The sequence below is a fragment of the Coregonus lavaretus genome (assembly GCF_964263955.1).
Source record: "Coregonus lavaretus genome assembly, chromosome: 13".
Lineage (NCBI taxonomy): Eukaryota > Metazoa > Chordata > Actinopteri > Salmoniformes > Salmonidae > Coregonus > Coregonus lavaretus.
This window is the reverse complement of record NC_140000.1, coordinates 33,212,322-33,239,394: the sequence shown is the minus strand read 5'-3', so window position 1 is coordinate 33,239,394 and position 27,073 is coordinate 33,212,322. Positions and strand designations below refer to the sequence as shown.

Here is a 27,073-nt window from a genome sequence, read left to right as displayed (position 1 = left end):
CCATTAAAATTATAGACTGATCATGTCTTTGTCAGTGGGCAAACTTATAAAATCAGCAGGGGATCAAATTATTTTTTCCCTCACTGTATGTCTGTTTGAAGTGTATCCAAATAGATTGTATGTGTGCGAATGGCTATCCAGACCTGTACAGTAGGTGAGTGTGTGTTCATTGTGGTTAGTCCAGCTGCACTATTCCCTGTGCCCTCGGTCAATGCAGCCAGTGTTGTGTTAAGCACAGCGGCCTCATTCATGAGGCAGCACCGCTGTGTAGAAGTTACACACAGCCTTAAGCTGGCCCATTGGGACTTGGAAGTGTGACTTTCTCTGTTGACGGATGGGAAGGAAGCGAGCAAGAGCGTAGTTAGTCTTGGCTCATCTGACTCTCTGGTCACACAGAGAAGGGTTAGTGTTGGCGCGCCCAGACCATTGGTCACTGGCGCAACACACAGAGAGAGAGAAATACAGAGAGAGAGAAAATGAGAGAGAGAAAAAAGATTGATAGACTGGAACTGCTCTGAAACATGATGCTGGGACGGGTATTTGGTAGGTGCCTGTGAGAGACCTGAGTGTGAATCTCACTAAGAAGATCAGGTCACATTAGACACAGTCACCTCACACACCTCCCTCTGGCACAAGAGCATTGTCACAGCTTTTTGTTTAACACACACACAAACCGCACACACACACACACAAGCTATTATAATTCAAATCAAATCCAATTTTATTGGTCACATACACGTGTTTAGCAGACGTTATTGCGGGTGTAGTGAAATGCTTGTGCTTCTAGCTCCGACAGTGCAGTAATATATATCAAGTAATATTTGAGATAACTAATTTATTTCAGTGTTTAGTAAAGTAAATGGTATTTTGGCTGTAGTTGTCCTTTTAGGTCTGGTCCAAGTACAACTGCTTAGCAGTTTCTCTCCCCCTTCTCTCCTCCCCCTCCCTCCTGTCTTGATGGTCGTTGCGGTTGTATACTCTCTTTAAACAAACCACGGTGGCTGGCTAATCCTGGGCTTCTGCCTAAAGTTGCAGCCATCAATTTAAGGCTCTGGGTCTCCTAATACACAGTGGTGTAGGGAACTGTCAAACACACACCGCCGCACACATGGATCCCAGCATTACGGTTGTTGCATTACTTTCTGCGCCCGAGCCTGGCTGTCAGGCGCACCACTACACACAGGGTTGTCAGTGCTAAGTGCGTCACCCGGTTCTACTGTGTAAGCTTCTGTCAAACACACGCTTCCACCACACATGGTTTTGAGTAGTGTGTGAGTGTTACAGTACTACTGTGCAGGTCCCGTATCAGATACTTACACAGAGCTACACACATGTTCGGGAGTATTCAGTGAGCGTTACCATAGTACCGGGTTCCTATAGGAACCATATGTACTGCAGCATTACCCCAAGTGACCCTCACGAGAGACAGGGAGACGTGTGTGTCTGAACATTGCAAGAGAGCGAATGGCATCAATTCTAATCTGGGGTGTGAGCTATTTGAAAACTGCTGTGGTTTCTGATAGAGAACCTATGAGAATTTGAGAAGATGAGCCTGAACGTCATTTAGCCTTTTATGACCTCTCAACTGAATACAGTGAGTAAATAAACTGGGGAAGAGTAAAAGTATTTTCACCCTGTCAGCCATTACATTTGGATTGGGCTTGTCTTTACACACACACACAAACACAATCGTCAGTCGTGTTGCTAAACTCCGTCCTCCTTCCTGTGTTTCAGATGTCATCTCTCCCACGCACTACAACCCGTACTACAGACGGCTCACCTTCGACGTGACCTCCATGGAGAAGAATGCCTCTAACCTGGTCAAGGCTGAGCTACGCGTCTTCCGCCTCCAGAACCCCAAGGCCCGCGTGTCTGAACAGAGGATCGAGCTGTACCAGGTAAACCTCCCTTCTGTCCTCATCTCTAACCAGGTTTCCATCCAATATTTTATTTTTATTTGGTATTATTATTGGTATTTTACCCCCTTTTTCTCCCCAATATTGATCATGTGTCATCACTGCAACTCCACAATGGGCTCGGGAGGCGAAGGTCCAGTCATGCGTCCTCCGAAACATGACCCGCCAAACCATGCTTCTTAACACCCACCCACTTAACCCGGAAGCCAGCCGCACCAATGTGTCGGAGGAAACATTGTTCAACTGACGACCGAGTCAGCCTGCAGGCGTCCGGCCGCCACAAGGAGTCGCTAGAGCGCGATGAGCCAAGTAAAGCCCCCCCCGGCCAAACCCTCCCCTAACCCGGACGACGCTGGGCCAATTGTGCACCGCCCTATGGGACTCCCGATCACGGCCGGTTGTGATACAGCCTGGGATCGAACCAGGTCTGTAGTAACGCCTCTAGCACTGCGATGCAGTGCCTTAGACCGCTGTGCCACTCGGGAGGCCAATTCAACCTTTTTATGTGAGTAAAGTACATGTTGGATAAAACATTTTACGACCAGCCTGATGGAAACAGAACATTTGTCGGTAAACTTTCCAAATGTAGACTAAACAAAGTACGCTAGACAAGGTGGCATCTTTTTGTGTCAGTATAATTAATTATGCGAGAAATGTCGGTGGAAATGCTATTATTCACAAATATTGATATAATAACCATCATATCGAAGTAAACTTGGAGTCACGCGATGACATGTTGTGTGGTACTCCCACTACGACTTGTACGGAAAGCATGCAGTTTATTAGGCTACAGATTAAATAAATTATGATGAACTTCACAGGTTGGAGAAAGTGCAAGGTGATGAGCTTGATGCTCCTTTCCAATAAATATCGAGGGTCTTATTTTGGTGACATGATCATCGATGCTTGGCTGCCGTTTGACAAATAAATAATAATCTCATCATGTAGGCTTTAGGCCTAACCGCACTGTATCTGTGAGCTGTTGGCTAGAGCGCACATGCCAATACCAGAGTTGGCACACTCGCTATATAAAGCAACATTGTTTGTGAGAAAACCATCAGTAGAGTTGAAAATGCAATGGAAACCCATTGAACTTGTATTTTTTATTTGGTACATGGGAATTTAACCGCAAAAGGTATTTTTATGTGCACTATGTCATCACGCACAGCTTTTTATCTACAACAAGTCAATTTGATGGAAACACATCTCTGGTGGGAAAATGTGCATATTGTTTTTATGTGGATTTTAGAATATTCGCATGAAAATCTGTAGCCAGTTGGAGGAAAACCTAGTTGATTAACCACTCTGAGCTGGATCTAGTGTCATTTCCACTTAAGGTCAAAACAGACCATGCCAGCGATTGGTTAAAAGCAGTGAGTGGCCATCGTATCACCTCTAACCACAGAACAACTGCTGTCATTTTCTGTTAATTTCCCGACGATTCTACATGTGCAATCGCCACCGTTCATCGACACCCAGCAGGTGATTTACTATGCACGGCTGATGTACATTATGGTGTGTATTTTCCTTTAGTCTTTACTCAACCACTCCATACTATATACATACTGTGTCTCCATTGGCACACCTGACACAGCATGAATAATACTATGGTGGTATTCCACAAAGATACCACTTTTTGTTTTAATCCCCTATATTTTACCACTTCAGACCAGTGTGAAATAGATGACTAAATGCTTACCACTAAATTACTATATGCCATACTTGAGCGTACATGCGTGCACACACACACACACACACACACACATTATGAAGCTCAGCATGGGCCTGTTAGTAATGTGTGAGTCGGTAGTGTCGGGAGCCGGGCGGCTCATGGATCAGTCCAGCGTTATTTGTGAGTGGAGAGAGGAGTGTGGAATGCAGAGCGGTGATTTAGACCCGGTGCTGAGTCTCCGGGGGCTGCGCTCCAGCCCAGCCAGCCCAGCGTCTACTGCCTCCACACAGTGTAGGGCCTTCGGCACCAGCCCATTCCCAGGGCGTGGTAGTGTTTATGTCCAGCCAGGGGAATGACAGGTGGCCTAAACACAGCTCAACATGGAGGATTTTCTCACGCAAACACAGGCGATTGAAAGCGTGTGAGGGAGGATGAATAGAGCCGGTGCAACCAGAGAGAGTTTCTCCAAGGAGATCAACTGATAACCTTCAGTAATACATTCAAGTCGTGTTGTACATGAACTGGACACCCAAAACCTTACGCTGACTTGTGTAGTTCCACACACATGCAGATACAGAGTGGAATTTAGCCTATCATAATTATGTATTTTTCAGAGATACAGTGATACTATACATTATCGAGTGGAAAGGTTTTCTCTTTGCCATGACTGTTGAGGAGTGATCGGGCCCTGAGATGGTTCACTCACCAGGGCCTAGTGAAGACTAGCCAGGGCCTAGAGGAAAGATAGCTAGGGCCTAGATATGTTGAAGTAAGTAGCCATCCAGGTAGATCGGCCCCCATCTCTGTCTCTCATCTCAAGAGTTTATAAGCAATTGGCCCCAGTCTCTGTAGGCTTACTTTTCAGAGGTTTTGACTGGTCTCAACCTCTCTTTCCTCTCTCTCTCTCTCTCGCTCTCTCTCTCTCTCTCTCTCTCTCTCTCTCTCTCTCTCTCTCTCTCTCTCTCTCTCTCTCTCTGCCTCTCTCTCGCCTTTCCCCTACCTCTTCTCCCTCCCTCTCTCGCTTCTCTCGTTAGGCTTCCCTGTAGTAGCAGTAGATCTCAGTGGTGTAGCAGACAGTGGTGGAGTAGAGGAGCAGTGTTTTTCACATTAAGGAGAGCATGGCCAACATAAATACATGGTTATGAAGGACAGCAGAATAACATCGCTCTGTCCGGCATCTGTTTCCGGCCCAGCTTGGCTCCTCCTAGACCTGCTCAATCAATCAGGGAGAGGGGAGACTGGGGGGACAGGGGGGACCACTACCAGACCCAAGTAACTGAACCAGGAGCGACTTCTGGGACACTTACCAGAGTTTCCCTCCAGGTTGTTCTCGTACATAGGACTTGTGTTGTGCATGTGGACTCACACGTGCGCTTGATGTGTTTCCACAGATTTTGAGTCACAAGGACTTGGCGTCCCCGACGCAGCGCTACATCGACAGCAAGGTGGTGCGCACGCGCACGGAGGGGGAGTGGCTGTCTTTTGACGTGACAGAGGCAGTCAGTGAATGGTTGCTTCACAGAGGTAGGACGTGGAGGTTTTGACCTCCTATACTACAGCTGAATCACTGATCATATGTGATGCTGAAATCTCATTGGCCTGTTGTGGATGAACAATCCTGTCTATTTTTCCCCCCAGACAGAAACAGTGGATTCAAGATCAGCTTGCACTGTCCGTGCTGCACATTTGTGCCCTCAAACAACTACATCATCCCCAATAAGAGTGAGGAGCTGGAAACCCGCTTTGCAGGTATGTATTGGACAGGATATGTGTGTTACTCTACAGGTATACAGATGCTATCTTAATTTGACCAGTTTCTCACAGCAGGAAAATAATCCTGCAGCAACAGGACATTTGAATTATTATGGACATTTTTGAAGGGGTTGATACATTTTTTGTTCGGGCAAATCAAGTCTGAAATTTTAACGTGAAAATTACAAACTTTAGAAGCCTTTTTAAACCTTGAACACTACAGTTTCATTTCCTGGTGCGCAGGAAAATTCTCTGCGACAACAGAGTGGTCAAATTAAGGTAGAATATCTGTAAATTGAGAGGTAAAGGCAGTACATTGTATTTTACTTGTATTCATATGTAGCTAACTGACATTAATAGTTATGCAACAATGTGTTTGGCAAGAAGTGCAGTAAGTAGCAGATATGCAGTTTGTGTGATTCACTGGTACAGATGATATTGGTTGTGTCCCAAATGGCACACTAGTTACTATATTGTGCACTACTTTTGACCAGAGCCCTATGGGTCCTACACAGATGTTCTATCTTAATTTGATCACTCTGTTGTCGCAGAGAATTGTCCTGTGCAGCAGTAAATGCACATTTTAGTGTATTCAAGGTTTTAAAAGGCTTCAAAAATATGTAATTTCCACTTTTTAATGTCACACTTGATTTGACATTGTATGAACATGATGGATATTGATGATATGTATGTGTATGATTGACAGGTATAGATGACAGCTTCCACCACAGCGGAGACCTGAAGGTGTATAGGAAGCGGCGCCACAGCGCCCAGGCTCCCCACCTGCTCATGATGCTGCTGCCCTCCTACCGCCTGGAGTCCCAGCACAAGAGCCACCGCTCCAAACGAGCCCTGGACGCTGCCTTCTGCTCCAGGTACTGACCCCTACTGACTCCACTGATCCTCACATGACCCCGACACCACTCTGCTGGCGGGAACTCAACACACACACAAGCATGTGCACATGCACACACACACACACCTAATAGATACTGTACATACAGTGAGGGAAAAAAGTATTTGATCCCCTGCTGATTTTGTACGTTTGCCCACTGACAAAGAAATGATCAGTCTATAATTTTTATGGTAGATTTATTTGAACAGTGAGAGACAGAATAACAACAAAATAATCCAGAAAAACACATGTCAAAAATGTTATAAATTGATTTGCATTTTAATGAGGGAAATAAGTATTTGACACCCTCTCAATCAGAAAGATTTCTGGCTCCCAGGTGTCTTTTACACAGGTAACGAGCTGAGATTAGGAGCACACTCTTAAAGGGAGTGCTCCTAATCTCAGTTTGTTACCTGTATAAAAGACACCTGTCCACAGAAGCAATCAATCAATCAGATTCCAAACTCTCCACCATGGCCAAGACCAAAGAGCTCTCCAAGGATGTCAGGGACAAGATTGTAGACCTACACAAGGCTGGAATGGGCTACAAGACCATCGCCAAGCAGCTTGGTGAGATGGTGACAACAGTTGGTGCGATTATTCGCAAATGGAAGAAACACAAAATAACTGTCAATCTCCCTCGGCCTGGGGCTCCATGCAAGATCTCACCTCGTGGAGTTGCAATGATCATGAGAACGGTGAGGAATCAGCCCAGAACTACACGGGAGGATCTTGTCAATGATCTCAAGGCAGCTGGGACCATAGTCACCAAGAAAACAATTGGTAACACACTACGCCGTGAAGGACTGAAATCCTGCAGTGCCCGCAAGGTCCCCCTGCTCAAGAAAGCACATATACAGGGCCGCCTGAAGTTTGCCAATGAACATCTGAATGATTCAGAGGAGAACTGGGTGAAAGTGTTGTGGTCAGATGAGACCAAAATGGAGCTCTTTGGCATCAACTCAACTCGCCGTGTTTGGAGGAGGAGGAATGCTACCTATGACCCCGAGAACACCATCCCCACCGTCAAACATGGAGGTGGAAACATTATGCTTTGGGGGTGTTTTTCTGCTAAGGGGACAGGACAACTTCACCGCATCAAAGGGACGATGGACGGGGCCATGTACCGTCAAATCTTGGGTGAGAACCTCCTTCCCTCAGCCAGGGCATTGAAAATGGGTCGTGGATGGGTATTCCAGCATGACAATGACTCAAAACACACGGCCAAGGCAACAAAGGAGTGGCTCAAGAAAAAGCACATTAAGGTCCTGAAGTGGCCTAGCCAGTCTCCAGACCTTAATCCCATAGAAAATCTGTGGAGGGAGCTGAAGGTTCGAGTTGCCAAACGTCAGCCTCGAAACCTTAATGACTTGGAGAAGATCTGCAAAGAGGAGTGGAACAAAATCCCTCCTGATATGTGTGCAAACCTGGTGGCCAACTACAAGAAACGTCTGACCTCTGTGATTGCCAACAAGGGTTTTGCCACCAAGTACTAAGTCATGTTTTGCAGAGGGGTCAAATACTTATTTCCCTCATTAAATTGCATATCAATTTATAACATTTTTGACATGCGTTTTTCTGGATTTTTTTGTTGTTATTCTGTCTCTCACTGTTCAAATAAACCTACCATTAAAATTATAGACTGATCATGTCTTTGTCAGTGGGCAAACGTACAAAATCAGCAGGGGATCAAATACTTTTTTCCCTCACTGTACCTAGTAAATAGTTACCTTCTCTGTCAGCAGCTCATCCTCTCAGTGACACACATACACACTTGGCAATTGTTCTTATTGCAGAACTCTCTCCGCTCACAGCTATGCATGTATTCACTCTCTCTTACAAACACACCCTCACACACACATACAAACACACACACACACGTGTGGCTCCCACAGAACCGTATCCATCCCTCACTCCTAACTCTCTCTGTCTTCCTACACACAGAAATGTCCAGGATAACTGCTGCTTGCGGTCGCTCTACATCGACTTCAAGAAGGATCTGGGCTGGAGGTGGATCCACGAGCCCAAGGGCTACAATGCTAACTTCTGCGCCGGGGCCTGTCCCTATCTATGGAGCGCTGACACACAGCATTCCAAGGTGAGAATTCAAGGGTCAAAGGTTAAATAATCCAAAGGGATTGGTTTAGAGCCAGCAGAGGTCTGAGTGGTGGTGTAGAGCAGTGGTGAGAGTAGCAGTGTGGAGTAGAGTTCTTCTGTAGATCGTCTCATTCCTCTGTAGAGTCTGAAATAAGAAAAGTATTGGCCCTGTACTGTTTCATTCAGGGTCACCTCTAGCCCTGGTTTCATTGGCTCTGTGTTTCATTGCGATAAAGAGATCATTTTTATTTTATTTAATAGTTTCAAGCAGCACTGGTCAAAGACCATTGCCTTTGTCAACATCAAGCCTCATACTTTACCTCTGTGTGTGATTCTTCACTTCAGGTGCTAGGCCTGTACAACACCATCAACCCGGAGGCGTCAGCATCGCCCTGCTGTGTGTCTCAGGATCTGGAGCCTCTCACCATCCTCTACTACATCGGCAAGACCCCCAAGATAGAGCAGCTCTCCAACATGATCGTCAAGTCCTGCAAGTGCAGCTAGGAACTGTTACAAGGCAACACACATTCAGTCATACACATTCATACACACGTGCATATTCAGTCACACACATACCCACTTGCATACACACACATTCAGTCACACACACATGCATACACATATGCACATGTGTATGCACCTAGCCACCCACACACACACACACACACACACACATACACACATTCTTCGACAAACACATACTGTACATTCACACAGTCAGTCACACTATCACTCACCTGCACTATTGTACAGACATATTTGATCTCCTACAAGCAAGTTGAAAAGGTGCTGAGCAGGTCTAGGTACAGAAAACATGTCTCCCGAAACAACCATACACACACACACACACACACACACACACACACACACACACACACACACACACACACACACAGCTGTGGCTTTTGTACAGGCGTGCCTGTGTTTTTGTGTTTAGAAAGGCCCTGTCAACATGCCTCACCTCACACACTTGTCACACAAAGACGCAAGAGTATGGCAAACACTGGAAAAAAGTATAAGTGTCTATATGTGAAATAATACGTCTGAGAAACAAAGATGACCCCCCGTTTTCAACATTCAAAGCCATCTCCTTGTTTTTGTTTGTCTCGTTTTGCATCCTTTTGAAACGATTGTAATTTTCTATTTTGTTTTGATTTCTGATAATTGTATTGCCTATTTAAAATCCAGTGTTTTATGGTTAGCACCCAACTCGTTTTCAACTCTCTCGAGAAGTGGTGGATGAATCCACTTCCCAATGTCAGTTTACTAATATGTTATAACATAGTAACGTTATAATCACATCCCATATGCTGTTTATATGTGCTGTAACAGCCACGTAAGGCAGAAAGAGGCTAGGAGACTTTAAGAGAGAGAGAGAGAGAGAAAGAAAGAAAGAAAATAGGCACACCTAGTATGTCTACCTTTTCAACAGAGACTCATCCTCACACAGGCATACTCATTAAAACACACACACGCATCCCAAACCTTGCAGCAGGCAACATATTCAGACTGTTGGAACGAACAGTCCTGACATTTCGATAACAAAAAAACTAAACTACAAAAGTGTCCCAAAGTAGTGTTGAGTTCTGTTTACCTTGTGCACTGAATCTTGAATGCTTTCGGAAGCTCAACAGTGATAAAAGGTACAGGAAAATATGTGATTCCATCAACTACACAAGGGAAGTGATGTCATCATGAACACACATTTAACAGAGATTTCTGTGGATATTTTGGATTGTTCTGAGTAGAATTAAAGGTAGAGTTGTCGTTGTCTATATGATGCAGTTGTATGGGAATGGGGAGGTATAGTAGTTAGGGAGCTGTAGTGGTGTTGTAGTGATTATTAGAGAGAAGGGATACAATTGGTGAGAATGGACAGTAGATGTGACCTGGTTCAGATATTCTCCATGGACCTATGAGACCATTCCATTAGGTCTGAGGTTACTTTAGGTCAAAAGGTCATATTTACAGGTGTGCAGTAGTTTCTATGGACACCAGCGTTGTATCTGCTCATTCGCATTCGAAAAGCTTTGTCTCGTCCGCCTCCCTCAAAGTGTAAAGCCATTATTCAGTCATAGGTTTATGTCATTTGTAGGAATAAAAATTGTTGGATACAAAGAATTGCACTGACGCTATTTTGATTCTACCTTTTTTTAACCTTTTTTATTAGTCGTTACTTCCCCCTTATTAAATGAGGAGTGTTGATGATGTGACTTAGATCAGGAAGTGTAGGTGACAGTACCCCGCCCCTAACCCCACCCCACTTTGGGCACCCGCGGCAGTGGACTTCCTGGAAAACCAGGAAGAGGAGCGAGGCACCAATATTGTCATGATAGAGCTTTTATTTTTCGTTGTTGTTGTTTATGATGATCATGTTTTTGTTGTTGTTGACCCACTATGATGTATTGTAACACATTATTGTTGTGGTACTCTAGTGGAAAATAAATTATTTAAATTACAAGGGAATAACGCAATTCGCCTTTTCTTTTTGCTGTTAATCTGTGTTAATCGAAGCGTGATATTACGTAAATGTTATCAAACCTTGAGAGAGATGTTGAGAGAGAAGTTTCCAAAACAGATTTATTTGCCACTCCCATTGAGAAAAACAATAACAGTATGATTTTCTTATGCTGCATGAGTGTGCTGTCATTTTATTCTCCAACAAAAGCACTGAATGCATTTCTCTCTATTTCTTACTGTGAAAAGCTATGGAGATAAGCTAGAATGGCACGTTGTTAGTACTCCATGAATATACATTTGTAATAACTGTCCAGAAGAGTAACTGCTAGAGATTGACTGAGAAGGGAACGAAAAGGAGTCTGCGGATGAGGAGGAAAAAAGAGGGAGTGTGTGCACAGATAGGGTGCTGGAAAGGAAAGAGAGATGGAAGGAGTATGAACAGTATTAAAAGGATGTGGGAGGTTTGAGTCAGTTTGTTCTGGTATGATGCTTCTCACCTTGAGAGTGAGAGGGAGACTCTGGCATCATCTGAGCCTGAACCAATGGGGGGTCAGTTCTATTCTCAAATGATCACGTTGGATACGAATGCAATGTACAACACATCGTTCTCAATGCATTTTATGCACGCTTTCAAAACAACAGCATCGAGGCGGGTGTGAGGGCCATCACCGACCCAGAGGACTGGGTGATCTCGCTCTCCGAGGACGACGTGGGAAAGGTCTTTAATCAGGTCAACACCCGCAAGGCCGTGGGCCCCGACGGTATTCCAGGGTGTGTTCTCAGTGCATGCGCAGAACAGCTGGGAGGCATATATATTCACAGTAATTTTCAACCTCTCCTTGTCCCAGTCTGTAATCCCCACATGTTTTAAGATGACCACAGTCATCCCTGTTCCTAAGAACTCTAAGGCTTCATGCCACAGTGATTACCGCCCTGTAGCACTCACTTCTGTAATCATGAAGTGCTTTAAGAGGCTGGTTATGGCACACATTAACACCACCATCCCAGCCACCCTAGACCCACTCCAATTTGCATACCGCCCCAACAGATCCATAGGTGACACAATCTCAATTGCTCTCCACACTGCCTTCACCCACCTAGATAAGAGGAATACCTATGTAAGAATGCTGTTCATTGACTACAGCTCAGCTTTCAACACCATTATCCCCTCCAAGCTCGTCACCAAGCTTAGGACTCTGGGTCTGAACACCTCCCTCTGCAACTGGATCCTGGACTTCCTGATGGGCCGACCCCAGGTGGTGAGGGTAGGCAACATCACCTCCACCACATGACCCTTAACACAGGGGCCCCACAGGGGTGTGTGCTTAGTCCCCTCCTGTACTCCCTGTTCACCCACGACTGTATGGCCACGCACGAATCCAACCCCATTATCAAGTTCGCTGACGACAAGACGGTGCTAGGCCTGATCACCGGCAACAATGAGTCAGCCTACAGGGAGGAGGTCAGTGATCTGGCAGTGTGGTGCCGGAGCAACAACCTCTCCCTCAACATCAGCAAGACCAAGGAGCTGATCGTGGACTACAAGAAATGGGGGGGCGAGCACGCCCCCATCCACATCGACGGGGTGGCAGTGGAGCAGGTAGACAGCTTCAAGTTCCTCGGTGTCCAAATCACTAAAGACTTAAAATAGTCCAGACACACATGCACAGTCGTGAAGAAGGCACGATAGTGCCTCTTCCCCCTCAGGAGGTTGAAAAAGTTTGGCATGGGCCCTCAAATCCTGAAAAGGTTCTACAGCTGTACCATTGAGAGCATATTGACTGGCTGCATCACTGCTTTGTATGGCAATAGCACCGCCCTCAATTGCATGGCGCTACAGAGGGTTGTGCAGACAGCCCAGTACATCACTGGGGCCGAGCTCCCTGCCATCCATATCAGGCGGTGTGAAAAGAAGGCCCGGAAAATCGTCAAAGACCCCAACCACCCAAGCTATAGACTATTTTCTCTGCTGCCGCATGGCAAGAGGTACTGGTGCATCAAGTCTGACACCAACAGGCTCTTGAACACCTTCTATCACCGAGTTTACCTTGTATCTTTATTGACCTTTTATTTCAATATTTGCACTGTCTCTATGCACACTCACAGGGCCCTACACACTCACACACACTGTCACTCCAAAACACACACAAACATTCACTCCATCATTTTCTCACTCACACATAATATGCACATACATTTATACTGACTGTACACACCCACACACCCACTCACATGCAAGCTGCTTCTACTCTGTTTATCTTATATCCTGTTGCCTAGTCCCCTTACCCCTATACATATCTACCTCCATCACTCCAGTATCCCTGCGCATGTAAATATGGTATTGGAACTGACTATTTAAATATTTCCTGCATATGGTATGCTTACTTACTTACTTTATTGTGTATTTCAAATTTCTTATTCTTATTTCTTTTTTTCTAGTAATACATTGTTATTGATTATTGCATTGTTGGGTTTTGAGATTGCAAGAAAGGCATTTCACTGCACTTGTGCATTTGACATTAAAACTTGAAACTAATACATTGCAATATGGGTTATGCAATTAACTATTTACATGAAACTATTTATATGCAATATGCAACAATATATCACCAACTGCAGTACGCAACAACCTTCTCACTCATAGTCAGAGATTTGCAAACCAATTCTTAGGCACGTCTATAGGATACCATCCATAGCAGCATTCTGGTCCTTTATGGAGAATATAGGCTGTTGAAAATAACATGTTTTGAAGCTAAACGGGCACTTCCTGTGATTGAGACAGAGTTGTGCTTGGAGAGATAAATGCTCCACTAACTGATGATATCACAGTTCACAGCAGTGCGAAAATCACTGAACAGTATCAAGTTTCTTCCAGCAGTCCCTCCCTGCCCACCCCAATCATTCCTAAGCATCAAGATGGCATCATAATTACTCATAGGAATTCTTGTCAAATGGAGGACAACAGAGTGACTAACCGTTTAAACCATTAGAAATAATTATTATGCTAAGAAAGTATTAGATAGCATTTTGATCATTGCAAAAGCTAGACATAACATCTGTCATAGGCAGTCATAAACATTATAAACAATGGCACAAGATTACCAATGGTTGATAGGTGCAGTGCTATGGGATTCAACTGAGAAACACTAACATACAGCTCAGGGAGTATAGTGCTGTTGGGCTTTAGACAAAGACCAGCTGTGGCGGCAGGACGAGCAGTGAACAGCAGAGTCTAATTGGGTTGTCGTTTCCTCTTTGTTGTGATTCTTCACATGCGTCTTACTGTGTCCAGGTGTGGCCTGTCTCTCTCTCTCTCTCTCTCTCTCTCTCTCTCTCTCTCAGGGTCTGTAACCTAGGGGGAACGCTGAAGATTTCACATGCACTTCTGAAACACAGATTCATGTCTTATTTGCTTCTCAGCTTCCTCCCCGCTGACACACACATACACAAACGTATACACACATGCACACTTGTCTGCTCTAACACACATACATATGCACGTACACATTCAATCTTTCTAACACACGCGTATACACACATGCATGGACACATGCATTATTTTTCTCTCTTGTACACATACACACCCATACTGCACACACCCACACTGCAAACACCCATTCTGCAAACACCCATACTGCACACACCCATACTGCACACACCACACACTTTTAGATGTCCACAATACCTCAGAAGTGCTTTCCCTCATTGGCATTCATGCACAAACACACAGTGAAAGCCTGAGAGTATCCAGCAGATGAGAACGAGGGGTTTGGGGTGAAAGGGCTCCTCGTCCCTAGGGAGTAAAGCGATTTGGTGATTCAGCCGCAGCTGGCAGCACACAATAATATGAAATCAGAGCGAGGCACTCTGAAAGGTGACATCAGCACGGAGCAATGCACAGGCCCCGATTATCACAGAGAAAATCTAAGGCTACTTGTCAGATAATTCATGTCTGATGAGCCTTTGTGTGTGTGTGTGTGCGTTTGTGCGTTTGTGCGTTTGTGTGTTTGTGTGTGCATGCACGCGTTCGTGCACGCTGTCACACCAGCCTTCGCTTTGGCTCCCCCTCCTGTCCAGCTCAGGCGTTCGGCGTCGCCGGTCTTCTAGCTGCTGCCGAACCTACTGCTGGCAAACGCCCTTCACTCATCAACTCCGGACTTGTCTCGTCATTATTACACACACCTGGTTCCAATCCCCACTCTATCACTGTATATATACTCCCTCTGCCATTTGTCTTTGTCGTCATTGTATATGTTACTTGTTTTCCTGAGAGGAATCTCTCCTACTATTTCCTGAGTACTTTATATTTTGCATTTTGGGTTCGCCCTGTGCCTTTTGTTTATGAAGATATATTTTGAGCACAACAGCATTTCGGTTTCATCCCACTTTGATCTATGGTGCTTAAATAAATTCAGTAGTTCTAACCCTGCGACTGCCTCCTGCCTACTCCTCTCTACACCTGTGACACGCGTGCATGTGTGTGTGCTTGTATTGCTACCCTAATGGATACTGGAAAGTCCCCACAAGGATAGTAAAACAAGGAAAATTCTCCCTTGTGGGTTAGGGGTTAAAGGGAAACTTCACCGCTAAACACTACTATTTGGGGTGTTTTTTCAGTCTCCCTACATAATTATGAGTGATGAGAGGTGTTTCAGACATAATTATGCACCATAGCGGTATTTTAGAATTTTGGGCTGGGAGAGTTCAGCCAATGACGTCATTGGTTGATTGAGCCTGCTGTCTGATCTAAAAATGAATGGAGTCATGTTTTGTAGCAATTATGGTGGCCTTTGTGTTTTGCCGATTGCACGATCCCACTAGCAGCGCATAAATATGGTTGTCCTTGTTCAATAGAGCCATTGGACTTGTCTCAATGATGTTCCTATCTGCCACAACATGCAGACTGCAGCCTGACGGCTGTAAAAAGGCAGGCTTTTCAAAACGGGGTGGTACTAGTTGCTACAGGTTCACGGGAGCTATGTTACTGTCACGCCCTGGCTCTGGGGACTCTAGTATGTTGAGCCAGGGTGTGAGTTTTCATGTGTGTTGGTTCTAGTTGGTGTATATCTATGTTGGCCAGGGTGGCTCCCAATCAGAGACGGCTGTAGCTCGTTGTCTCTGATTGGGAGTCATACTTAGGTAGCCGTTAGGCATTCATTCATTGTGGTTTCTTGTTCGTGTTGGTTTGTATGTAACCATTGACTGTCACGTCATCGTTTTGTTGTTTTTGATCGTGTGATCATTAATTAAATAAATATGTTCGCATTCAACGCTGCGCCTTGGTCCTCCTCTGTTCCCGACGAGCGTGACAGAAGAAACCACCAAGACTGGACCAAGCAGCGTGTCCAGGAGCCATCGCCAGGGAGATCTCTAGCAGATCTCCTTCGCCTCCTCGACTGGGTCAAGCCGGGTGAGGAAGAGAAGGGCTTGACATGGAAGCAGAAGGGCGAAAGGCTGGCGAGGGACATGGAGACCTGGTCCACGGGTAGGAGAGACGCCCAGAAAATTTTTAGGGGGGGGCTAACGCCGTGGACGACGGGCCAGCAGGAGACCGCGGCAGAGCGGCCCAGCGGGTTGGCAGAGGAGGCCGCCAGGTTACGGGGGCCACTGGTCGAAGAGGGGATGGAAGGTGTAGAGGCACGGCGAGAGGTACTGGGATGTGTTACCAGTCTGGTCCGGCCCGTTCCAGATCCCGGGGTAGAGCCAGTGGTGTGTGTCCCCAGTACGGTCCGGCCTGTTCCTGCTCCCCGCACCAAGTCAGTGGTGCGCTTCGTCAGCCCGGCTCGGCCCGTTCCTGCTCCCCGCACCAAGTCAGTGGTGCGCTTCGTCAGCCCGGCTCGGCCCGTTCCTGCTCCCCGCACCAAGTCAGTGGTGCGCTTCGTCAGCCCGGCTCGGCCCGTTCCTGCTCCCCGCACCAAGTCAGTGGTGCGCTTTGTCAGCCCGGCTCGGCCCGTTCCTGCTCCCCGCACCAAGTCAGTGGTGCGCTTCGTCAGCCCGGCTCGGCCCGTTCCTGCTCCCCGCACCAAGTCAGTGGTGCGCTTCGTCAGCCCGGCTCGGCCCGTTCCTGCTCCCCGCACCAAGTCAGTGGTGCGTTTCGTCAGCCCGGTTCGGCCCGCTCCTGCTCCCCGCACCAAGTCAGTGGTGCGCTTCGTCAGCCCGGCTCGGCCCGTTCCTGCTCCCCGCACCAAGTCAGTGGTGCGCTTCGTCAGCCCGGCTCGGCCCGTTCCTGCTCCCCGCACCAAGTCAGTGGTGCGTTTCGTCAGCCCGGTTCGGCCCGCTCCTGCTCCCCGCACCAAGTCAGGGGTGCGTTTCGTCAGCCCGGCTCGGGCCGTTCCTGCTCCCCACACCAAGCCAGTGGTGTGCGTCGTCAGTCCGGCACAGCCCGTGCCTGTTCCACTGGTGCCTGGTTCAGCACGGGTCAGCTGCTTCACACCGGAGCTAGAGCAATCCGCTCCACCAGTGTGCAGTCCAGCTCCGGTCAGCAGGGCCAGACCGGACCAGGGGTACTTTGGGGGGTTAGAGAGCGAGTGGGGAGCTGCAGTCAGACTCCGACTGGTGGCGCCTATGCGGTTGCTGCCCAGCCATTACGACAGAAGAGGAATGTTTGCACTGCAACGAATTCGATCGCGGACAGTTCTTACTAGAGAGGGTCACAGCAGACCCCATGGATCGTGTGTCTGTGACAGACCATCGAAGTTTCAATGCAGATATGGATAGAGGTGTGCTGGAGATGTTCTTCAGAACCTCCCAGATCAACTGGCGGAGGCAGCCTAGACAAACGAGTAAGTTGTTTTGCTGTCAGTAGCTAGCAATATACGCTCTCTTTTCACACGAGGCATTGTTGTTCAGTGCAGTATAATTTCGTGATCGAGTTGGCCGTAACAGGGCTTGCTAGTACTACTACAAGCCAAGCTAGCCAAGTTGAGCTAGGTAGCTTTGTTTGCTACACCCAAAATGTACTGTAGCCTAATGTTATAGCTGGATAGCTAGCTAGCTAACGTTAGCTAGCCTCAGTGCATCTTATTAGGAATTCTTATTAGCAAAACTGGATAAATGTTTTGATGATGACGAAGAGTAATGGAATGACTTTGGTTTTATGACACATATTAGTCTTTGAGTAACTATACCTTTGTGTTGTAGCTAGATTGCTAACGTGTGTCTGTGAGATGTGTAATATTATACATTGTGCTGCTATAGTAAGAATACAGACAGTACACAACGATTGCTCATGAAAGTCTAATAGCGTTTAATTGTCATTCTCGTACAGGCAATACCGTTTGGTGGCCTACGGATTCTTTTTGGAGTTAGTTCTATGTGGGGAGAAGTTAGGCACAGGACACCGAATCCCCTTGCCTGTGTTGTTGGGGCCATTCATCCCTCACACAATGGACAGTATGTTGGATACAAATAAGTTGATGACTCAAGAGGAGATGTGAAATCTCCCGTTGTATCAAAGTGACTCCGAACACCTCACTGCACCCACCAAACACACCATATGCAAGTATTCCCTTTGTAGAACTGTAGTATTTATTATAGGCGTTAGTAGTATATTTGGTCATAAATTGCCATAACTGTTCCTGCATACTGCTGTGTAAACTCAACTCGGTCTCCTGAGCAAATAAACTTTATCTTGAATACAATCCATGTCTATTTATTTGCTACAATGACAGACTCAACTACTGTTTTATTGAAACATGTTTACTTGCCAAGAAATAAAAGTTGAAATGATACACCAACTCCCTGCATAATTTGTTTTAGCAGTAAGAAGGTAGCTACAGTGCCTTCAGAAAGTATTCACACACCTTGACTTTTTCCACATTTTGTTGTGTTACAGCCTGAATTTAAAATGGAATAAATGTAGATCTTTTTTCACTGGCCTACACAGAATACCCCATAACGTCAAAGTATAATTATGTTTTTTGAAATGTTTACAAATTAATAAAAAATGAAAAGCTGAAATATATTGAGTCGATAAGTATTAAACCCCTTTGTTATGGTGAGCCTAAATAAGTTCAGGAGTGCAAAATTGCTTAGTCACAAAGTAAGTTGCATGGACTAATAGTGTTTAACATGATTTTTGAATGACTACCTCAACTCTGTACCCCACACATACAATTATCGGTACCTATGTCGAGCAGTGAATTTCAAACATAGATTCAACCACAAAGACCAGGGAGGTTTTCCAATGCCTCGCAAAGGGCACCTATTGGTAGATGGGTAAAAAAAAGCAGACATTGAATATCCCTTTGAGCATGGTGAAGTTATGAATTACACTTTGGATTGTGTATCAATACACCCAGTCACTACAAAGATACAGCCGTCCTTCCTAACTCAGTTGCCGGAGAGGAAGGAAACCGCTCAGGGATTTCACCATGAGGACAATGGTGACTTTAAAACAGTTACAGAGCTTAATGGCTATGATAGGAGAAAACTGAGGCTGGATCAACAACATTGCAGTTACTCCACAATACTAACCTAATTGACAGTGAAAAGAAGGAAGCCTGTACAGATAAAAAATATTCCAAAACATGCATCCTGTTTGCAACAACACACTAAAGTAATACTGCAAAAAATGTGGCAAAGCAATTAACTTTTTGTCCTGAATACAAAGTGTTATCTCGGACCAACAGCTCAGAGACAACTTCTACCCCCAAGCCATAAGACTGCTAGATAGTCAATTAATGGTACCCAAACTATCTACACTGACTCTATCTTGCACTGACCCTACGCACGCTCATTAGACTTTATAATCACACCATATACACATTCACTCACTCACTGATTTTGTACGTTTTCCCACTGACAAAGAAATTATCAGTCTATCATTTTAATGGTAGGTTTATTTGAACAGTGAGAGACAGAATAACAACAAAAAAATCCAGAAAAACGCATGTCAAAACTGTTATAAATTTATTTGCATTTTAACGAGGGCAATAAGTATTTGACCCCCTCTCAATCAGAAAGATTTCTGGCTCCCAGGTGTCTTTTATATAGGTAACGATCTGAGATTAGGAGAACACTCTTAAAGGGAGTGCTCCTAATCTCAGTTTGTTACCTGTATAAAAGACATCTGTCCACAGAAGCAATCAATCAATCAGATTCCAAACTCTCCACCATGGCCAAGACCAAAGAGCTCTCAAAAGGATGTCAGGGACAAGATTGTAGACCTACACAAGGCTGGAATGGGCTACAAGACCATCGCCAAGCAGCTTGGTGAGAAGGTGACAACAGTTGGTGCGATTATTCGCAAATGGAAGAAACACAAAAAAAATGTCAATCTCCCTCGGCCTGGGGCTCCATGCAAGATCTCACCTCGTGGAGTTGCAATGATCATGAGAACGGTGAGGAATCAGCCTACACTACACGGGAGGATCTTGTCAATGATCTCAAGGCAGCTGGGACCATAGTCACCAAGAAAACAATTGGTAACACACTACGCCGTGAAGGACTGAAATCCTGCAGCACCCGCAAGGTCCCCCTGCTCAAGAAAGCACATATACAGGCCCATCTGAAGTTTGCCAATGAACATCTGAATGTTTCAGAGGAGAACTGGGTGAAAGTGTTGTGGTCAGATGAGACCAAAATCGAGCTCTTTGGCATCAACTCAACTCGCCGTGTTTGGAGGAGGAGGAATGCTGCCTATGACCCCAAGAACACCATCCCCACCGTCAAACATGGAGGTGGAAACATTATGCTTTGGGGGTGTTTTTCTGCTGAGGGGACAGGACAACTTCACCGCATCAAAGGGACGATGGACGGCACCATGTACCGTTAAAATCTTGGGTGAGAACCTCCTTCCCTCAGCCAGGGCATTGAAAATGGGTTGTGGATGGGTATTCCAGCATGACAATGACCCAAAACACACGGCCAAGGCAACAAAGGAGTGCCTCAAGAAGAAGCACATTAAGGTCCTGGAGTGGCCTAGCCAGTCTCCAGACCTTAATACAATAGAACATCTGTGGAGGGAGCTGAAGGTTCGAGTTGCCAAACGTCAGCCTCGAAACCTTAATGACTTGGAGAAGATTTGCAAAGAGGAGTGGGACAAAATCCCTCCTGAGATGTGTGCAAATCTGGTGGCCAACTACAAGAAACATCTGACCTCTGTGATTGCCAACAAGGGTTTTGCCACCAAGTACTAAGTCATGTTTTGCAGAGGGGTCAAATACTTATTTCCCTCATTAAAATGCAAATCAATTTATAACATTTTTGACATGCATTTTTTTTTTCTGGATTTTTTTGTTGTTATTCTATCTCTCACTGTTCAACTAAACCTACCATTAAAATTATAGACTGATCATGTCTTTGTCAGTGGGCAAACGTACAAAATCAGCAGGGGATCAAATACTTTTTTCCCTCACTGTACATACACAATATCACACTCACACACACACGCTTTTACACTCATCATTTGCTGCAGCTACTCTGTTCTTTATTTTACTCTTATTTACTCTTATTATTATCTATCCAGATGCCTAGTCACTTTACCCTGCCTTCATGTACATATCTACCTCAAGTACCTCTGCACATTGATCTGGTACTGGTACTCCCTGTATATAGCTCCATTGTTGTGTATTTAATTTTATTCCCCTTGTGTTAGTTACTATTTCATTTTTTATTATTATTCTTTAAACTCTGCATCGTTGGGAAAGGTTCGTAAGCAAACATTTCACTGTAAAGTCTACACCAGTTGTATTTGGCGCATGTGATTTGATTTGATTAGATTTTTTGATGCAGCTGGAATCATTTAGTCACTTGTCAGTACACTTGTAAAAAAGATTATATAAAACATTTTATCCAACTCCATTATATACATATGTGCAATAGCTAGCAATATCTATACCACAATGCAGTTGTGAGCGTACTAGGCATTCTATATTATACTACAACATCAGTCTAACTGAATATGGATGTTGTGTTGGCTGAATGTTCCAGGCAGCGTGAACCTCATTTTGTGTTGGGCAATGGCAGCTGGTCTGGCAGAACTTCATGAGTTCCATGACCTTGGACACATAGACTATACACTTTGGCTCATGCCAGCCATGTGCAGTCTTTTACTCATCCGAGTCAGATGATGTTGAGCTTGAACGTGTTCACGGCTGAAAGCTTTCATCCAATGGTTCTACAGGATCTGTACTACTAAAGCTGGTGTCAAGGTCATCATCACCCTTACAAAATCTTTTTTTTACTTTTGAACCTGCAGTAAAAGTGTAGTAACTGCAGTCCACTGTGCTATTTTGGACGCAGTAATTGCAAAATAACTGCGGTGTACTGCAGTTAAACTGCAATTATACTGCACTTTAACTGCAGTTATACTGCAGTGTACTGCAGTTATACTGCACTCTGACTGCAATCATTTTTCATAAGAGCAGCAGCAGGATTAGTCTGTAGGACATACACTAGTCAGTGATTAGCCAACATTTTACTACTTTGTCCCCATTAATACACACTCAAACAAGGTACTTCCCCCCATACCCCTCCTGTCAATAGATCATGCTGACTAACCTTCACAAATAAAACCCACCCCCAACAGACACCAGTCAGTCACCCAAACCATCCATTCCTTACTAATAGCTCAGATTTTCCCAAATTTAGACTTCAAGCTTTGCATAAACAATCAACTAAGCCTCCATAATACATAAAAACTACAGTAGAAGTTGTAGCCTACTAAAAAAAAAACACCCCCTATGACAGCAAGACACAGACCATATTTATGCCTACAGTTAAAGTCAGAAGTTTACATACACCTTAGCCAAATACATTTAAACTCAGATTTTCACAATTCCTAACATTTAATCATAGTAAAAATTCCCTGTCTTAGGTCAGTTAGGATCACCTCTTTATTTTAAAAATGTGAAATGTCAGAATAATAGTAGAGAGAATGACTTATTTCAGATTTTATTTATTTCATCACATTCCCAGTGGGTCAGACGTTTACATACACTCAATTAGTATTTGGTAGCATTGACTTTAAATTGTTTAACTTGGGTCAAACGTTTCGGGTAGCCTTCCACAAGCTTCCCACAATAAGTTGGGTGAATTTTGGCCTATTCCTCCTGACAGAGCTGATGTAACTGAGTCAGGTTTGTAGGCCTCCTTGCTCACACACACTTTTTCAGTTCTGCCCACACATTTTCTATAGGATTGAGGTCTGGGTTTTGTGATGGCTACTCCAATACCTTGACTTTGTTGTCCTTAAGCCATTTTGCCACAACTTTGGAAGTATGCTTGGGGTCATTTTCCATTTGGAAGACCCATTTGCGACCAAGCATTAACTTCCTGACTGATGTCTTGAGATGTTGCTTCAATATATCCACATCATTTTCCTTCCTCGTGATGCCATCTATTATGTGAAGTGCACCAGTCCCTCCTGCAGCAAAGCACCCCCACAGCATGATGCTGACACCCCCGTGCTTCACTGTTGGGATGGTGTTCTTCGGCTTGCAAGCAACCCCCTTTTTCCTCCAAACATAACGATGGTCATTATGGCCAAACAGTTCTATTTTTGTTTCATCAGACCAGAGGACATTTCTCTAAAAAGTACGATCTTTGTCCCCATGTGCAGTTGCAAACCGTAGTCTGGATGTTTTATGGCGGTTTTGGAGCAGTGGCTTCTTCCTTGCTGAGCGGCCTTTCAGGTTATGTCGATATAGGACTCATTTTACTGTGGATATAGATACTTTTGTACCTGTTTCCTCCAGCATCTTCACAAGGTCCTTTGCTGTTGTTCTGGGATTGATTTGCACTTTTCGCACCAAAGTACGTTCATCACTAGGAGACAGAACGCGTCTCCTTCCTGAGCGGTATGACGGCTGCGTGGTCCCATGGTGTTTATACTTGCGTACTATTGTTTGTACAGATGAACGTGGTACCTTCAGGCATTTGGAAATTGCTCCCAAGGATGAACCAGACTTGTGGAGGTCTGCAACTTATTTTCTGAGATCTTATTCTGTACACAATGTTTCTGCTACCGTCTCTTATGACCAAAAATATCTTCTGGATATCAGGACAGCGATTACTCACCTCGTATTGGACAAAGATTTTTCTTCATAGAGTCGGACGCGAAGGATATCCGACAGACACCCGACAAGGCCCAAATCCCCGTCATTCGCATGAGAAAGAGACAGAGATATTGTGGACGTAGGTCGGGGTGCCTTGTAAGGATCCAACGGCGAGCGAGTAAACTGCCTCTTCCATATATCCTATTAGCCAATGTTAAATCATTTGAAAATAAATTGGACGACCTAAGATTAAGGTTATCCTAACAACGGGGCATTTAAAATTGTAATATCTTATGTTTCACCGAGTCGTGGCTGAACGACAAAATGGACAACATACAGCTGGCGGGATATACGCTACATCGGCAGGATAGAACGGCTGACTCTGGTAAGACAAGAGTTGGCGGTCTGTGTATATTTGTAAACAACAGCTGGTGCATAAAATCTAATACTAAGGAGGTCTCAAGGTTTTGCTCGCCTGAGGTAGAGTATCTCATGATAAGCTGTAGATCACACTATTTACCAAGAGAGTTTTCATCAATATTTTTTGTAGCTGTCTATTTACCACCACAAACCGATGCTGGCACTAATATTGCACTCAATGAGCTGTATAAGGCCATAAGTAAACAGCATCGGAAAACAGGAAAACGCTCATCCAGAGGCAGCGCTCCTAGTGGCCTGGGACTTTAATGCAGGGAAACTTAAATCTGTTCTACCTAATTTCTACCAGCATGTTAAATGTGCAACCAGAGGGAAAAAAACTCTAGACCACATTTACTCCACACACAGCTCTTCCTCGCCCTCCATTTGGCAAATCTGACCATAACGCTATCCTCCTGATTCCTGCTTGTAAGCAAAAACTAAAGCAGGAAGCACCAGTGACTCGGTTAATAAGGCAGTGGTCAGATCAGATCAAATCAAATCAAATCAAATTTTATTGGTCACATGCGCCGAATAAAACAGGTGCAGACATTACAGTGAAATGCTTACTTACAGCCCTTAACCAACAGTGCATTTATTTTTAACAAAAAAAGTAAAAATAAAACAACAAAAAAAGAGCAGAAGTAAAATAAAATAACAGTAGGGAGGCTATATATACAGGGGGGTACCGGTGCAGAGTCAATGTGCGGGGGCACCGGCTAGTTGACGCAGATGCTAAGCTACAGGACTGTTTTACTAGCACAGACTGGAATATGTTCCGGGATTCTTCCGATAGCATTGAGGAGTACACCACATCAGTCATTGGCTTCATCAACAAGTGCATTGATTACGTCGTCCCCACAGTGACCTACGTACATACCCCAACCAGAAGCCATGGATTACAGGCAACATCCGCACAGAGCTAAAGGGTAGAGCTGCAGCTTTCAAGGAGGCTTATAAGAAATCCCGCTATGCCCGCCGACAAACCATGAAACAGGCAAGGAGTCAATACAGGACTAAGATTGAATCGTACTACACCGGCTCTGATGCTCGTCGGATGTGGCAGGGCTTGCAAACTATTACAGAATACAAAGGGAAGCAAAGCCGCGAGCTGCCCAGTGACACAAGCCTACCAGACAAGCTAAATCACTTCTATGCTCGCTTCGAGGCAAGCAACACTGAAGCATGCATGAGAGCATCAGCTGTTCCAGATGACTATGTGATCACACTCTCCGTAGCCGATGTTAGTAAGACTTTTAAGCAGGTCAACATTCACAAGGCCGCAGGGCCTGATGGATTACCAGGACGTGTACTCCGAGCATGCGCTAACCAACTGGCAAGTGTCTTCACTGACATTTTCAACATGTCCCTGACTGAGTCTGTAATACCAACATGTTTCAAGCAGACCACCATAGTCCCTGTGCCCAAGAACACTAAGAAACCTGCCTAAATGACTACTGACCCGTAGCACTCACGTCTGTAGCCATGAAGTGCTTTGAAAGGCTGGTCATGGCTCACATCAACACAATTACCCCAGAAACCCTAGACCCACCCCAATTTGCATACTGCCCCAACAGAACCACAGATGATGCAGTCTCTATTGCACTCCACACTGCCCTTTCCCACCTGGACAAGAGGAACACCTACGTGAGAATGCTGTTCATTGACTACAGCTCAGCGTTCAACACCATAGTGCCCTCAAAGCTCATCACTAAGCTAATGACCCTGGGACTAAACACCTCCCTCTGCAACTGGATCCTGGACTTCCTGACGGGCCGCCCCCAGATGGTAAGGGTAGGCAACAACGCATCTGCCACGCTGATCCTCAACACGGGGGCACCTCAGGGGTGCGTGCTCAGTACCCTCCTGTACTCCCTGTTCACCCATGACTGCGTTGCCAGACACAACTCCAACACCATCATTAAGTTTGCCGACGACACAACAGTGGTAGGCCTGATCACCGACAACGATGAGACAGCCTATAGGGAGGAGGTCAGAGACCTGGCTGTGTGGTGCCAGGATAATAACCTCCCCCTCAACGTGATCAAGACAAAGGTGATGATTGTGGACTACAGGAAAAAAAGAGGACTGAGCACGCCCCCATTCTCATCGACGAGGCTGTAGCAGAACAGGTTGAGAGCTTCATGTTCCTTGGTGTCCACATCACCAACAAACTATCATGGTCCAAACACACCAAGACAGTCGTGAAGAGGGCACGACAAAGCCTATTCCCCCTTAGGAGACTGAAAAGATTTGGCATGGGTCCTCAGATCCTCAAAATATTCTACAGCTGCACCATCAAGAGCATCCTGACTGGTTGCATCACTGCCTGGTATGGCAACTGCTCTGCCTCCGACCGCAGGGCACTACAGAGGGTAGTGTGTACGGCCCAGGACATCACTGTTGTCTCTGCTACCGTACGGCAAGTGGTACCGGAGTGCCAAGTCTAGGTCCAAAAGGTTTCTTAACAGCTTCTACCCCCAAGCCATGAGACTCCTGAACAGCTAATCATTTGATTTGATTTGATTTGAATTCTAAATTAATCACAGACAGTGTCACCATCAAAGCACCCCCACATCATAACACCTCCTCCTCCATGCTTTACAGTGGGAACTACATATGTGGAGATCATCGTTCACCCACTCGGCGTCTCGCAAGGACACAGCAGTTGGAACCAAAACTCTCTAATTTGGACGCCAGACCAAAGGACACATTTTCACCGGTCTAATGTCCATTGCTTGTGTTTCTTGGCCCAAGCAGGTCTCTTCTTCTTATTGATGTCCTTTAGTTGTGGTTTCTTTGCAGCAATTCGACCATGAAGGCCTGATTCACACAGTCCCCTCTGAACAGTTGATGTTGAGATGTG

General features: G+C 45.3%; 1 protein-coding gene across 1 annotated transcript in view; it reads left to right on the top strand.

Annotated features, from left to right (window-relative positions):
* LOC311140868 (transforming growth factor beta-2 proprotein-like) overlaps positions 1 to 10,787 on the top strand; it is a 48,188-nt gene extending 37,401 nt beyond the window's left edge. The window contains exons 2-7 of the mRNA XM_084176145.1: positions 1,735 to 1,898; positions 4,980 to 5,112; positions 5,227 to 5,337; positions 6,047 to 6,215; positions 8,180 to 8,333; positions 8,678 to 10,787. Coding sequence (XP_084032271.1) covers positions 1,735 to 1,898; positions 4,980 to 5,112; positions 5,227 to 5,337; positions 6,047 to 6,215; positions 8,180 to 8,333; positions 8,678 to 8,836 — 890 coding nt within the window. The 3' untranslated portion in view covers positions 8,837 to 10,787. The remainder of the gene's footprint in view (positions 1 to 1,734; positions 1,899 to 4,979; positions 5,113 to 5,226; positions 5,338 to 6,046; positions 6,216 to 8,179; positions 8,334 to 8,677) is intronic.
* The last annotated feature ends 16,286 nt before the right edge of the window (positions 10,788 to 27,073 follow it).